This window comes from Gadus macrocephalus, chromosome 1 (genome assembly GCF_031168955.1).
Source record: "Gadus macrocephalus chromosome 1, ASM3116895v1".
Classification (NCBI taxonomy): Eukaryota; Metazoa; Chordata; class Actinopteri; order Gadiformes; family Gadidae; genus Gadus; species Gadus macrocephalus.
This window is the reverse complement of record NC_082382.1, coordinates 24,042,059-24,057,625: the sequence shown is the minus strand read 5'-3', so window position 1 is coordinate 24,057,625 and position 15,567 is coordinate 24,042,059. Positions and strand designations below refer to the sequence as shown.

At 50.3% G+C, this 15,567-nt stretch overlaps 3 protein-coding genes across 3 annotated transcripts in view; all 3 read left to right on the top strand.

Moving 5' to 3' along the window:
- The first annotated feature begins 46 nt into the window (after positions 1-46).
- sike1 (suppressor of IKBKE 1) lies at positions 47-5,112 on the top strand. The gene is made up of 7 exons (XM_060053566.1): positions 47-470; positions 1,050-1,152; positions 1,613-1,755; positions 2,514-2,627; positions 3,644-3,912; positions 3,998-4,542; positions 4,979-5,112. The coding sequence occupies exons 1-5, from the start codon at positions 312-314 to the stop codon at positions 3,776-3,778; spliced, it is 654 nt and encodes a 217-aa protein (XP_059909549.1). The 5' UTR covers positions 47-311; the 3' UTR covers positions 3,779-3,912; positions 3,998-4,542; positions 4,979-5,112.
- Positions 5,113-5,203: 91 nt separating this feature from the next.
- micos10 (mitochondrial contact site and cristae organizing system subunit 10) lies at positions 5,204-7,563 on the top strand. The gene is made up of 4 exons (XM_060053571.1): positions 5,204-5,356; positions 6,316-6,363; positions 7,099-7,205; positions 7,347-7,563. Exons 1-4 carry the CDS (start codon positions 5,293-5,295, stop codon positions 7,353-7,355), a joined length of 228 nt encoding a protein of 75 aa, XP_059909554.1. The 5' UTR covers positions 5,204-5,292; the 3' UTR covers positions 7,356-7,563.
- A 321-nt stretch (positions 7,564-7,884) lies between these two features.
- The window catches only part of htr6 (5-hydroxytryptamine (serotonin) receptor 6), a 10,951-nt gene continuing 3,268 nt past the window's right edge, over positions 7,885-15,567 (top strand). Inside the window, exons 1-4 of the mRNA XM_060060315.1 lie at positions 7,885-7,974; positions 8,744-8,932; positions 9,634-10,764; positions 14,488-14,648. Of these exons, the coding sequence (XP_059916298.1) occupies positions 7,885-7,974; positions 8,744-8,932; positions 9,634-10,764; positions 14,488-14,648 (1,571 nt within the window). The remainder of the gene's footprint in view (positions 7,975-8,743; positions 8,933-9,633; positions 10,765-14,487; positions 14,649-15,567) is intronic.

Here is a 15,567-nt window from a genome sequence, read left to right as displayed (position 1 = left end):
ATTAGGTGATATTGTTTCTTAAATTGTCACCTCTTGAACGCGCCCCCTTTTCAGTGAAACACGGAAGTGATGTCAAAGTTATTCTCAGCGCAAATCTTATCGCAGTTTCCACACTTCACACACACAACGTCCCACCGCATTACATGACAATTGTATATCTATCAGCACAGGGCTCAAAACAGTAAACACCTCGCGTTATATTCCTCGTTGGATGCAACAGGGGGGTCGTGGAGCAGTCGCGGTGAAGGTGAGGGAGGGGCGCTTGCGGTATTCAAGGTTGCGTTCCGTGAACGGAGTGTCGGCGGCGGGCGATGGCCTGCACCCTGGAGAAGGTCCTGGGCGATGCTCGTACCCTGCTGGAGAGGCTGAAAGAGCACGACAACGCCGCGGAGGGCTTGATCGACCAGTCCGGAGCCCTCAGTCACAGGGTGCGAAGCATGCGAGAGGTGGGGCATGCCTTGCCCGACAAGGTAAGGAGATGTGTTTAATGTAGGTTTGTTTAATTGAAAGTCCAATGTACAGTTGCTTGAATGATCGCGGTATGGGTGTGAAGGGAAGTTTCTGAGACATGTTTTAACCTTTCCACGATTGCAACTGGCTGAAAGTGGAGAATGTAAACAAATATACAGTTGGCCACCATTAAAGTGAAGTTTTGTGTCGAGATCAGCGATATAGCTCATGATAGTGGTAGTGGGGTTTAGGAAAGTCTCCGAGACTGGAGACTACTGGTCTGTAGTTCCGATCCATCTCCTTTCCTTCACTTGCCCAACATTACAGAGGAAAACCCTTTTGTATGTGTAAACTTACCTAGCGATACAACTCTTTCTGATTCTGAAGGTAGCTCCAACACAGCCTGTGGTCGTTGATCAGAACCAGCCAAACCCCCATAGCTCTGTGGGGGTTCTGTCTAATACAGCCCCCCCCCCCCCCCCCCCCCCCACACACACACACACACACACACACACACACACACACACACACACACACACACACACACACACACACACACACACACCCCTCCCCCTCTCTCTCGTTCAACTTTTCCGCAGCCCATTGAGAACTCCGATCTACAAGAGCTGAGCAAGTACAAGCCCCACGTCCTCCTGACCCAGGAGAACACCCAGATCAAAGACCTCCAGCGGGAGAACAAAGGTACACTCCCCTCCTCGCTGTCCCAGTCCTGCCTCGGTCACCGATGTTGGGCCGGCTTGCCCTGATGCTAAGTACCTCGACAGCCTCCACCGCGGGACCGGAGCAAGCCTTAGCGACCGCAGCTAAGCTAACGAGACTCACTTGTTCAGAATTCACCTGGACCCCCCCCCCTTCTCCTCCCCATCTCTCCTAAAAATCCCCCTCATACACACTTATTGTGTGTTTGTACCTCCTGGTACTTAATGTACTCACATATTGTATGTTGTACGTTCTGGCACTTAATGTACGCTCATATTGTATGTCGTATGTCCTGGCTCTTAATGTACGCTCATATTGTATGTTGTCCTGGCACTTAATGTACACGCACATATTGTATGTTGTACATCCTGGCACTTAAAAATGTTCCTGTGTGTTTCCTGATGGTGCCCCGTGGTGTTCACTGATCCGCCGTGCTCCACAGAGCTCTGGCTGTCCCTAGAGGAGCACCAGTACGCCCTGGAGCTCATCATGGCTCGCTACCGCAAGCAGATGCTGCAGATGATGATGGGCAAGAAGGAGCTGGACACCAAACCCGTGCTCATCCTGCATCAGGACCACGCCAAAGTACGCCAGGGTGACATTCCTGTTTGAGATCCACGGCCGTCTCGACGGATTGAAATGATAATGGCTTGTGGCTCAGGAGGTAGAGCGGGTCGGCTGGTATCCGGAAGGTTGCTCGTTCGATCCCCGGCTCCTCCCAGCTGAGTGTCGAGGTGTCCCTGAGCGAGACGCCTCACCCCGACTGCTCCTGACGAGCTGGCTGTCGCCTTGCACGGCTGACACCGCCGTCGGTGTGTTTGTATGAATGGGTGAATGTTAGAGGATATTGTTAAGAGCTTTGAGTAGTTAGACTAGTTAGAAAAGCGCTGAATAAAGACAGAGAGAGAGATGCAGCTCGGTTATCCACGAGGGGAATGTTGTCGTATTGCAGATAGAGCTAAGCTAGGTCTACACAGGTGATGTGTTTGTTGACATTGTTTACTCCATTCAGACTCTGGTTGAATCCCTTCACTTGATTTAAGCCATTTAACGTTTCTTTACGTCTTAAACTATGTGGCTTTACTCAATCATATTTTCAACCTCACTTTGCACTACAGCACTCGCCGCACTTTCCGCAGGAAATTACTTTAATAGTCAAAAGTATTATTTATATTTGTATGAGGAGACAAGATTCCACTTTGATTCCCTGAGGGGGGAAGACCAGAACGTGGCGGAGAGGAGCTGTATTTAAAACATGCACAAATGAGGAGGGAGAAATGCAGGAAAGCGATCTCCAACCCCCCCGGGCCGTCTGGTCTGAGCTGCGGTGGTTTTGCCTTCAGGAGGTGCAGGGGCAGCTGGAGCGGATCTGTGAGATGGGCCAGGTGATGAGGCGGGCGGTGCAGGTGGATGATCAGCACTACTGCTCGGTGAGCCAGAGACTGGCCCAGCTGGAGGTAAGGAGGGAAACCCTGTCTCTCTCTCAACCGCATACATATTAGGGCTGGGAGATGAATCGAATTTTGATCGCGATTTCGATTTCAGCGTCAAACGATCTTTTTTTTTTTTAATTACTTTTTTTGTTTCATGTTTTATAGAAGGGGTAGAACATTTGGATACATATCTGTATGTTATTATTTTAGATTGGAACATTTTCTTTTTGACCATTTTGTCTAATTTCTAAGACGGAATTTCAAAGTTCTCTGTTACAACGTTTTTTTGAGAGAGACGTGCTGAACAAATACAACATGTTTTCAAACTCAAAAAGAATCGTTTGAATCGTGATTATGATTTTTCGTATAATCGAGCAGCCCTTATACATATGTCTGTGATTGGGTTAAGGTTCGACCTAGTCTGGCCACTCTCCATTGACAAACGTTCGCTCACTTGAAGGCGGGTGTCTGTTGGAGTTTAAAACTATTGGATCTGCCCAGTGCCACTCTGGATCTGCCATAACCAATCGCTTACGATTGCTCGTGACGGTACTCATACAAACGTCTTCTGACTACAACTCAAACTAGCGCACAACCTCAACGTCATTGTTCTCAGCCACTCCCTCTGTATGCTGATTGGACAGCCAAAAAATTGGCTGCAGAAAACCCGCGAATTAAACGCAAATCCAGACCTAGTACTAAAGTGAAATGAATATTGTGCGGGGAAGTACGTAGGCGGGCGGAGCCAGGCTAGGTTCAACGTGCATTAATCCCAGATCGGAAATTAGGGAAACAAATGGAGAAGGAATGCTTTGAAGGGACGTCTATAATATCAACCGGATCACTAGTTGATTGGTTAAACTTCCGGTAAAGTGAACTAGCTAAATTGAGCAATGTGTGCACTTGGCATAAGGTTGGAGTTGAATACTGAGCAGTGATTCAAGTGACCTCTATGCCACTCAACCGTATGAAGGAAGCAGTATGCGTGTTTATTGTGTAGTTCTTATGAATTAACCTGTGGCGTTCTCCATGCTGTCCAGATGGAGAACAAGGAGCTCCGGGACCTGATGGCGATCAGCCGGAGCTCTGTGAAGATCCAGAGAGAGCACAGCGACCCACCTGCTGCGGTAGCACCCCTAGACCCGCCCTCCGACGACGCAGAGGCCAATCAGTGAGCAGCACGGACCAGCAGGGAGGAAGGGGATTGGTCCGTTCTGAACCCCTCGCCAGTGTAAACCCCTGCGTTTCATCCCGGCCCTGGCATTACCAGCGGTCCAACTGGAGGACGACTGTCACCCACTCACCTGGTGTATATTATCAACCTGTATGTATGTAGGGACTGTGTGAGAGTCCCAGGTCGGCCGGGGGTCCGAGTTGAGACGCGTAAGCCGAAGCGTAACGAATCGAAGCGAGCGATTGACACCAGCGATGGGAAACATGGAGGATGAGACGTGTGGATCATCCTATATTTTTGTGTTTGCCAAAGAGAAACATTTACTTCTTTGTAAAGGGCAGTTTCTACCTCCGTTATGCCACAGTTATGCTCACGTGCACAGAGACACGTACGTTGTGCCGTTGAGTCGACGTGGCGTCCTCTAGTAGCGTCCCCGTGTTGTAGAGAAAGCAGTGCTTCTTTTTTAAACACCAGCATTATCATCCGTGGCTGTCTCACTTCTCTGTTGATTTCGCATGAATGGTAGGGTGACTAATGAATGTTTGTATGGAAATCTATATTGCGTCTTGTTGGATATATTTTGTTAAATGTAGGCTACAGTTTTGTACAAATGACATATGTTTCACATAAACGTCTTTCAATAATGTCTGTGTAACGTTTTTAGATACTTTTATTCAGATTAGGATGTGGGGGGTGTTCAAATGTTCCATTGATCAACATATTTTTGATTAATTTATGGAAGTGTCAACATTTTAAAGGCACCCAGTGCAACTTTCGAGGCTTAAAAATAAACATTCAATTTCTAGTCTTTTTTACACGTAGTAAGTTTCAATAACTCCATACCATTACATACCGACATTTAAGCAGCAAAGATGAGACGTCGTTGTGTGGTGAGAACTGATACAAAATCGATAACAACAACAATGCCGCCATTTTCTTTATTTTTTGTAACCTACAATAAATAAAGCAGGCTTCCAGTCAATGGAAAAATGGCTTCTCCCCACCGGCGATTGTTGTTGTTTACGATTTTCTATCAGTTCTCACCACACAACGACGTCTCATCTTTGCTCCTTGAATGTCGATATGTAATGGTATGGAGTTATTGAAACTTACTACGTGTAAAAAAGACTAGAAATTGAATGTTTATTTTTCATTGAATGTTTACATAAAGTTGCACTGGGTGCCTTTAAGTCTTTGTCAGATAAACAACAGACATCTGGACATTATGTAGTTGTATTCAATCAGCTCAGGTAATTGGTAATGAGGTCAATATTCTGTATGACTTCATGAAAATGTATACATTTGTGTTCAAATAAAGTTTCTATCAAAGGAGAAGTGGAAGTAGTGGTTTAATGTGCATTTCATCTACATCTACAAATGGGCATTTATAACATCTATCGCGAGATGGCGACATTGTGCAACTTAGTTGACCAATTCAAGTATCGCGAGAATATAGCCGGTGGCAAGTTCATTGAGCTACATTTGACATTTGTAGTCAGTCAAGCCATTGCAAATATGTCTGAGAAGGAGCTTGGGAAGAAATGGGACCGATGCCTCGCTGATGGTGCCGTGAAAATCGGTAAATTGTCCAGATTCTACTCACATGTTTTGCGGTATTGTTATTGATACATCTTTCATTTTAAAAGGCATGCCCGTCATTGACTTTAGCGAGGAGCTAAGTGGCTAGCTAAAGTCAACGAGTGCTCTGAGGTTTGGTCAAGGAAGGTTATTCAAATAAATCAATCAGATGATCAGCCCTGACCGGTCACCCGTTTGGTGAGCGTTTTTAGTATTTATCCCATTCATTACAGCCTCAACTCATTCAGAGTGACAGCTGGCTAGCTGGTTATAACCCAACAACATCAAGAGGCTATCAGAGAAATGAACTGGGAACCAATCCTCCAAATGCTAAACACTGCTATCATAGTCTCCTAAGATACAATACATAGTCTCATACAATACAATACATAGTCTCCTACAATACAATACATAGTCTCCTACAATACAATACATAGTCTCCTACGAAAAAATACATAGTCTCCTACGACACAGTCTCCTACAATACAATACATAGTCTCCTAAGATACAATACACAGTCTCCTACGACACATGGTCTCATACGATACAATACATAGTCTCATACGATACAATACATAGTCTCATACAATACAAGACATGGTCTTATACGATACAATACATAGTCTCATACGATACAATACATCGTCTCCTACAATACAATACAATACATAGTCTCCTACAATTCATAGTCTCGTACACTATAGGAGACACGCACCTGCATTACCTCCACAGCTGAATCATACTTTAATGTCCCTGTGCAGGACTCAGTTCCATCGTCTACAGAGTAACTGACTGTATTATTATTGTATCACTGTGTTACTGTATTAAGTTACTGTACTGTACTCTAACCTTTGTCATTACAGAACAATATTCCACTGCATTCGTGCATAGAACAAATTGAATTGTGGAATTATCTCACACTGAGATTTGTGAACGATACACATTGATCTGCTCTTTCAGGTGCTGGTCTGGGCTTAGGAATCGTGTTGTCGGTCGTGTTCTTCAAAAGTAAGTCTCAGTCGGGGCATGCCTGATCATTCATTGAATGAAGCATGCAGGGAGTGTAGCACCTCGTAGCGGTGGGTATTGGCTCAGCTGTCACGGCACTGCTGATGAGATGGCATGTCATCAATAAACCATATACCACACACCACTAAACCATCATACATTTTTTATGCTTTATATTCAAGCATAACACAACTATTATATTTAGAGACAGTGGACGTCAATACAATAAATGTCATTCCTTCAATTACAAAAATGTTTACCTTCATTGGTCTGTTACTTATGCAATGATTTGAACACTCCATGGTGCATATTCTCTGATCGCATTTATCTCAAAGGGACCGGGTTCTACCACCAGTTGTGAGGCTGACGTCAATTAAAAATATATCGCCATGGGTGGAATCCGATGACAAAGAAAACCGCCGTGCATCATGGGATATAGTGCCGGAATAAGTGTATACAGGTGTACACCCACAAAGTGCCTTATGGATATTATTAGTAGTGGGAACCAGATTGTACACTCACATTTCGGACTCCACGACAAAATGGTGACACCTAAGGTACCGCACTGTATAGGGCCCAGGTCGACCAATGGGAACAGAGGTGCAGTGGGCCACTTGATTTAGTAATGACTTATCAGCCTCACACCCCCGTTGGTAAAACAAGAGCCCTATAAAACGCTGTGTTTGGATATGAGCACGGACAGGAACTAACAGTTGCTGAAATGTGTTTTTGCAGGACGCACATGGCCCATCTCATTTGGCTTGGGGACAGGACTTGGCATGGCAGCTTCCAACTGTCAGAACGACTTGAGATCACATTATGTGCTGCACGGAAGCGTGAAGGTCGGTCTCCCTGCTATTAAAAACGCCACCGAATTCTAATGCCACACTGGCCTCCCCTATCAGACCATTATGAAGGCTAATGCTTAGTATTATCAGGGCCGTGTCACTAATTCTGCTCTCTGATTTGTCTCCCCTCTACAGGAGCAGTAGACCGGGGACATCGAAGGACAGATTTCATTCGTTTAGTTTTATTTAGAAATTGTTGTAATTGCAATGTTTTGTCTGGGATGTAAACCATTTGCACTGTTGTCCAGAAAGCGTTGCGACTCTCTGTTTGACGAAACCACCCCTCTCACCTGTTCACGCCTGCCCCGGACTCAGCCTGTATTTCTCTAATAAAACAGCCATGAAGACCAACGACCATCCTCTCGTCTGGTTTTATTTGGAAGGCGGTCCTAAGTGTTAATGATGAAACACTCGCCTGGCTTTTCTTGTGTGTCAAGTGGAAGGTGGACTAATTGGTTGCTTCAAAACACTTTGTTTTAATGAACTCCATAATTAACGGGTTGCTGTTAATTATCGCTGTGTTCGACGTTCATTCCTGACTCAACGGTTCAACCTTTGTGTTTCAAAACCCTGTAGGCAAAAAAAAAAAAAAAGGCAAATCTAAAAACCAACCCACACAAATGGGAACACGCACAAACATAAATCGTCACGTTCGATTCGGACAATCCGAGGAATGGTCACGGCTCCACCGAATGAGCAGCTTCCAAACCGCCCGGCGTCTGTTCGACCCTTCGACGCCACGCCTCGATGTGTCACCCGCCAGGTCGGTTCCAAAGGGGTCCCGCCGGTTGGCCTGGAGGGACGGGGACGCGTCGCCCACGCCTTCGAGGAATTAGCATTTCTTGGGACTGGGAATGTGCATGCATGGGCATGCATTAACGCCTCGACACCTCCGAGCTCTCACGCGTCTTGAGGGGGGAGGGTTGGCTGGAGTGGCCGCCATGGGGATTAAGGCGCGAGCGCCCGCTCGGCCGTCGCCATAGCTCCCGGCACGACAACGTCGGACCCCCCTCTCTCTCCCGCATCGTCGGCAGGGATTTGTCTCCTCGCTCGGCCCCTCACGGTGAAGCACTTTTTTTTTTAGCTTGTTTAGAGAAGACAGAATCCCTTGACATCTTTCAGACTTTGAGGAGCTGGTGAAATAAAGATCTGATGGGACCGTTGGCGCTTTGGGGGGAGTTGAGGCGCGTTCTGAGCATATTTTGGGATGTTTCCCACTCCCTCCCTCTTTCCCATTCCATCTCCATAGTCTCCTAGTTATTCTCTCTCCTTTCATCGCCTCTCTTCCTCCCTTTCTATCCCTCTCTCTCTCCTTCTCCCTTCTCCATCTTTTCATCTCATCTCTCCCTCTCTCTTTCTCTTTCTCCATCACATCTCTCTCCCTCCCTCCTGTCCCTCTCTCTCCCTCTCTCAATCTCCCTCCCTCTCTCTCACACTTTTTTTCCTCCCCCACACTCCTTCCCCTCCACCGTTCGGTCACGCTTAAACGGGAGCAGCCCACCTCATCGCTGGGCCCTCCCCCTGGGTGGCAGTCGTCGCGGCGACACGCCGGCGAGCTGAGAGCCCCCAGCGAGCGGCAGAGCGGCTCAGTGTCTCCGCGCCCGAGAGCAGGCAGAGCAGGCAGCGACACCGGCCAGCAGCATGGGGCCACGGAGCGCGCCGCGCGGGTGAGAGCTCCCCGACGCCTGGGGGCAAAGGAGGAAGAGGAGGAGGAGGAGGAGGTGACAACAGAGCCTGAAGGTTTCTCACTCCCGGGAGAGAGAGAGAGAGAGAGAGACGACCGTGATCGTGAGTCATGGAGAGCAGAGCTGTTAACCCCGGAGAGGAGGAGGAGGAGGAGGAGGAAGACGCTGGGACTTCTCGCTACGACAAGAACCCCGTGGCCTCTGTTTAGGAAGGACGCCCTGCGTGAGAGTGCCGACTCTGTCTCTCTCTCGCTCTCTATTTGTCTCGTTTTCTCCTTCTCTCTGTCTGACTCCCTCTGTCTCCCTCTCTCTGTCTCTGCCTCTCTTTCTCCCTCTCTCTGTCTGACTCCCTCTGTCTCCCTCTCTCTTTCTCCCTCTCTCTGTCTGACTCCCTCTGTCTCTCTGTCCCCCTCTCTCTCTGTCTCCCTCTCTCTGTCTCCCTCTCTCTGTCTCTGTATCTGTCTCTGTCTCCCTCTCTCTGTCTCCCTCTCTCTGTCTCTGTCTCCCTCTCTCTGTCTCCCTCTCTCTGTCACCCTCTCTCTGTCTCTCTGTCCCCCTCTCTCTCTGTCTCCCTCTCTATCTCTGTCTCTCTCTCTCTGTCTCTGTCTCCCTCTCTCTGTCTCTGTCTCCCTCTCTCTGTCCCCCTCTCTCTCTGTCTCCCTCTCTCTGTCTCTGTATCTGTCTCCCTCTCTCTCTCTCTGTCTCCCTCTCAAAAGCAAAGCATTGTTGGGAAGTAGGACAACCCCCTGTGGAGCGCGACCCCCCCCAATCCCCCCGCCCATGCCCTAACTTTGTCACCCTTTGATCGCCGCGGCAACCGTCTCTCATCCTCCTTCCGGCTCGGCTCCGACGGCCCCCCGAGGCCAGGCATGGACCCCGGCGGCCCGTCGGAGAGCCAGAACGCCAGCTTCCCGCCCTCCGTCGCCGGCGGTGTGGCGGCGGGCGCGGGCGGCGGCGGCGGCGCCTGGGGCGTCACGGGCAGCGGCCCCTGGCTGCTGGCCTTCATGCTGGGCGCCATCATCCTCGTGACGACGTGCGGCAACGTGCTGCTCATCGCCCTGGTGCTGGCCCACCGCGCGCTGCGCTGCACCTCCAACTGCTTCCTGGTCTCGCTCTTCCTGTCCGACCTGATGGTGGCGCTGGTGGTGATGCCGCCCGCCATGCTCAACGTGCTGTGCGGCGGCTGGGTGCTGTGGCCCGCCTTCTGCCCCGTGTGGCTCTGCTTCGACGTCATGTGCTGCAGCGCCTCCATCCTGAACCTGTGCGTCATCAGCCTGGACCGCTACCTGCTCATCATCTCGCCGCTGCGCTACAAGCAGCGCATGACGCCGCCGCACGCCCTGCTGCTGGTGGCCGCCGCCTGGGGGCTGGCCGCGCTCGCCTCCTTCCTGCCCATCGAGATGAGGTGGCACAGCCTGGGCCACGGGGGAGGAGGAGTCGGTGGTGGAGGACACCACCTGCCGACGCACGGGGTGCTGGGCGGCGGCGAAGGGGGCAACGCCAGCCTGTCGTCGTACGGCTCCCCGGCGCCGTACCCGCCGCCCTATTTCCAGCCGGCGGGGGGCCCCGGGGCCCCGGCCTTCCAGTGCCGGCTGCAGGTCACGCTGCCCTTCGCGCTGGTGGCGTCGGTGCTCACCTTCTTCCTGCCGTCCGGCGCCATCTGCTTCACCTACTGCCGCATCCTGCTGGCCGCGCGCCGGCAGGCCCGCCGCGTGGCCGCCCTCAGCCACCCCCCGCTGCCCCACCAGTACCTGGGGGCGCCGTCGCGCCCGCCGTCCCCGGGGCCCGCCGCCGGGGCCCTCAGGGGCCCGCCGCAGGAGGGGGACGACTACAGCCACCAGGAGCCCACCGCCTCCTGCAGCGCGCCGGTAAGAGTGACGTCACCGCCGCTAAGGGTGAGGTCCCCGCCGCTAAGGGTGAGGTCACCGCCGCTAAGGGTGAGGTCCCCGCCGCTAAGGGTGAGGTCACCGCCGCTAAGGGTGAGGTCACCGCCGCTAAGGGTGAGGTCACCGCCGCTAAGGGTAAGGTCACCGCCGCTATGGGTGAGGTAAAGACCGCTAAGGGTGAGGTCACCGCCACTAAGGGTGAGGTCACCACCGCTAAGGGTGAGGTCACCGCCGCTAAGGATGAGGTAAAGACCGTTAAGGGTGAGGTCACCGCCGCTAAGGGGGAATTCACAACTGCTATGGGTGACGTCGCGACCGCTAAGGGCAACATCGCCCTGCTAAGGGAGACATCACAACCGCTATGGGTGAGGTAAAGGCCGCTAAGGGTGAGGTCACCGCCGCTAAGGGGGACGTCACGACCGCTAAGGGGGACAATACAATCGCTACGGGTGACGTCGCAACCGATAAGGGGAACGTCACAACCGCTAAGGGGGACGTCACAACCGCTAAGGGGGACGTCACAACCGCTAAGGGGGACGTCACAACCGCTAAGGGGGACGTCACAACCGATAAGGGGAACGTCACAACCGCTAAGGGGGACGTCACAACCGCTAAGGGGGACGTCACAACCGCTAAGGGGGACGTCCCAACCGCTAAGGGGACATCAGAGGATGAGGGCGGGAATCAGGGACGCTAGGACCCTCCGAGGAGAAGATAACCCGCGGGATAGGAAGGGGCTAACGGAGGACTAAAAGTAGGCTAAGCCTGATTAGTCTGAGGTGAATGAATGGGAAGCAGTCTATCATATTTATGGTCTTTTCTATGGGCTTTTGTGTTGTTTTGTTTCCTTTTTAGGGACAGGAGAGTGAAGAAAGACAGGGGGGGGGGTTCATGGCATGTAGCACAGAGCTGCAGGTTGGGATGTCGAGAACTGCGAGGTGGTGCTGCTTAATTTCTCCGTCTGTATGTTCCGGCGCGTTCTGCCACTTCAAACGCTTCTGACAGTTCGCCGTCTCAACGTCGCATTATGAAATGAATTCAAATCCCCTTGCGGAGGTTTCCATTGAAATGCAGGGGAGGGAAAAGGTTTGACGGTTCCATGGGAAGAGGGAGCGACAGTTCCTCGTTTTAAAGTAATCACCTTATTTGTCGCACGTCTTGTCCTGACAAATCGTAAACAAAGAAAATCGGCTGCAGATAATGTGTGTGTGTGTGTGTGTGTGTGTGTGTGTCTGTGTGTGTGTGTGGGGGGGGGGGTCTTTCAATCAAAAGCACAGAATTTCAGGCACACACACTTGTGCACACGCAGGCTTTTGAATAAATTATAAGCACACTGGAGTGTGTCGGTTAATTAAGGGGGTTGAGGGTTGGGATAAGAAACAAATGAGAGAAAGTAATTAAAAGCTTAATCGAGAAGCCCTCATTAAAATGACAGCCTTTGTAGATATTAGCGGTTCGGAACAACATCTCAACGTTGTCACTCGAACCTGATACTCTGTCTCGGGTGGGGGGGGGGGGGGGGGGGGGGGGTTAAGAGAAAATGGCCTCTTAGGCTTTGAGTAAAAATAACAAGCGCGAGATAAGTAAGGAGAACCAAAAGGTAAAGAGATGGAGGTTAATCTGAGAATAGCGGTGGTTGGTCGTTATTGACCTGAGGTGTTAGCCAGGATTTGGGGTGTGAGACAGGATGTGTGTTGTGAGACAGGATGTGGGGTGTGAGACAGGATGTGGGGTGTGAGGCAGGGTGTCTGGTGGGAGACAGGACGTGGGGTGTGGGACAGGATGTGTGTTGTGAGACAGGATGTGGGGTGTGAGACAGGATGTGTGTTGTGAGACAGGATGTGGGGTGTGAGACAGGATGTGGGGTGTGAGACAGGATGTGGGGTGTGAGACAGGATGTGGGGTGTGAGACAGGATGTGGGGTGTGAGGCAGGGTGTCTGGTGGGAGACAGGACGTGGGGTGTGGGACAGATCGTGGGCGGGGTGTGAGACAGGATGTGGGGTGTGAGGCAGGGTGTCTGGTGGGAGACAGGACGTGGGGTGTGGGACAGATCGTGGGCGGGGTGTGAGACAGGATGTAGGTGTGAGACAGGATGTGGGGTATGAGATGTGACGTGGGGTGTGAGACAGGACGTGGGCGGGATGTGAGAGAGGACGTGGGTGTGAGACAGGACGTGGGGTGTGAGACGGAACTTAGGTGTGAGGCAGGACATAGGGCGGGAGACAGGACGTGGACGGGCTGTGAGACAACACCTGGGGTGTGAGACAGGAGGTGGGGTGTGAGACTCCAGGTCCTGTCTCACACCCCAGGTCCTGTCTCACAACCCCACGTCCTGTAGGTGTGAGACAGGATGTGGGGTGTGTGACAGCACATGAGACAAGACGTGAGGTGTGAGACAGGACCTGGGGTGTGAGACAGGACCTGGGGTGTGAGACAGGGCCTGGGGTGTGAGACAAAACCTGGGGTGTGACCCGTGTGTCTCTGACCAGAACACGAGGTGCCGCAGAAGGCCACTGTGGTCTTTCAAAATGAATCCACCACTTTTACCTCATGAGGGGAATGTGACATTTAGAGGAATTAAAAAGGACCGGCTGTACTTTTTGCGCTGTGTGTTGCATCAGTAGTTATTTAAAATAGATATGATATTTATAGCATGACTTGTTCGTTATTCTGTTCTTTGTTTGAACACGGAAAAAAATATATTTTGTTTTGAGGAAATGTTACTCATAGGTTTTGACGTTTTTGACGATATATATCGTCAACGTCAAATGTTACGTGTAAACGAACCTCCCTGCATTTAATTGGCTTTTGATGTCATGCCGTAAACCACCAAATATTTTGTGTGTGTATATATATATATATATATATATATATATATATATGATGTCCAGGTCGAAAAATTGAGATAATCAACAGTGGCGGACTCAGAGTGTTTGAAGGGCAGGGGCGAAAAGATAAATAGGGCACATTTTTGCTCTAGAGGGAACATCGTCATCATTTATTGTATGAAGGGGCACCACAGGGCAACCATTACTTTTTTTTCACATGTAAAGGGCAGCCAATAAGGCACTTTCTCTCGTATTCGCCACTCTTGAGGGCACTTTTTCAACCATGGAGGCACGCCACTGTCTATGTATATCGCCAATTCATTCATTCCCTGTCTTTCTAGCCCTCAAACATTCTAACGATCCAATTAAAACGGACATTAAAAGCTGATCTGGGCCATCCCACTACACATTTGGTCAAAACTAATTAGTACTTAACATTGTGTAGCATCTTATCCTAGCTATCCTTGTTGTGTACGGGGAATGGGTTAACCTAGTGATAGTAAGTGCTTGGGCCTTGGCCCTATGATCATCCTTACTGTACCCACAGCGATGTGTTGTTGTTTCTCTTTCTTCTGACCAATGTACTTATTGTTGTTGTTGTTGTGGTTAACGGTCATGTGTATCCGTCTATTCACTGAGAAAAGTTTGCCCAAGGAGACAATAAATAATGGATCTATCAATCCATCTGATTTGCTTTGGATAAAAGCGTCTGCCAAATGCCCTGAACGTAAATATGAATGTAAATATTAATGTTAATGTAAATGTTAATCTATTGGCGCTGCCAATTGAAAACCACTGTACTATATCATGATCACCCCTAACCCCTGACCTTTAACCCCCGACCTTTAACCTTTGCCCCCCCCCGGTGTACCGCAGCTGTCGGTGAACAGCGAGCGGCGCCAGGCCCACCGACAGGGCCGGCGCGCCCTGAAGGCCAGCCTGACGCTGGGGGTCCTGCTGGGGCTGTTCTTCGGCGCCTGGCTGCCCTTCTTCATCACCAACATGGCCGAGGTCAGTGGGGGGTCAGGGGGTCAGGGGTCAGGGGGGAGATATAGTCTTATGGTGTGATCGAGGTGCCTCGTACACCACCCGCACGAGTTGATCTTGTGACGTCATTTCCTGGCTGGTTGCACTTAAGGGCTGATTACGGTCCCACGTACCCGCAACGCAAGGGGGTTACGGACCCCTTACGTCCTTGCGGACCCTCCCCACCCTAAGGACCTGACGCGCGCCTCGCAAAAATGCTAACCTTCCGTCGAGGCGACGCAACAGCGAGGGCTGTGATTGGTCCGCTCACTAAAACCCGACGCAGGACCAAAACAGGGCTGGTTCTGACGCGGGACCATGAATCAGCCCTTTATAGCGTTCCCGTTTGTCGTAGAACAGTCATTGGCTGGTCATTCATATTGTTAGCTACATTAGCCTCTTGAGAAAACCAGCTCGAAAAACAAACAACACTACTTTGAATTGTATTGCAAGCACAGCAAGACCGTGCAATGCATAAATTGGTGACCGGAAGTGTAATGAAGTGCGTAGATGCATTTGAAATCGACATTAAAACGACCAACGTGGCACAAATACAAAAACGACTCATTTAGGGCGCAGCCATCTTTGTTTGTCGAGTCGTGCGGTCTGACTCACTGAACTCGGTATGCTCTCAGAATCCCGAGTGGGACCGACCAAAAGGGGGCATGCCCCGAGGAAATGCCGCAATAAAGCTGGGAGATTTCCACTATGCAACTCGTGCGGGGGGGTGTATGAGGCATCTGGAACACACCATTATTATGGGGGCGTAGGAAGAGGGATAGTTACATGTATTCATTTTCCTTTTTTGCTTTTGGTTCAATATGTGGCCGACTGAATTTGTAGCATTGTCGTTTTTATTGTTTAATTTATCACCTTTTGTCTTACTTTCCAAAATTTTACCTTTAGTATTTTCTTACTGTTTGGTTTAAG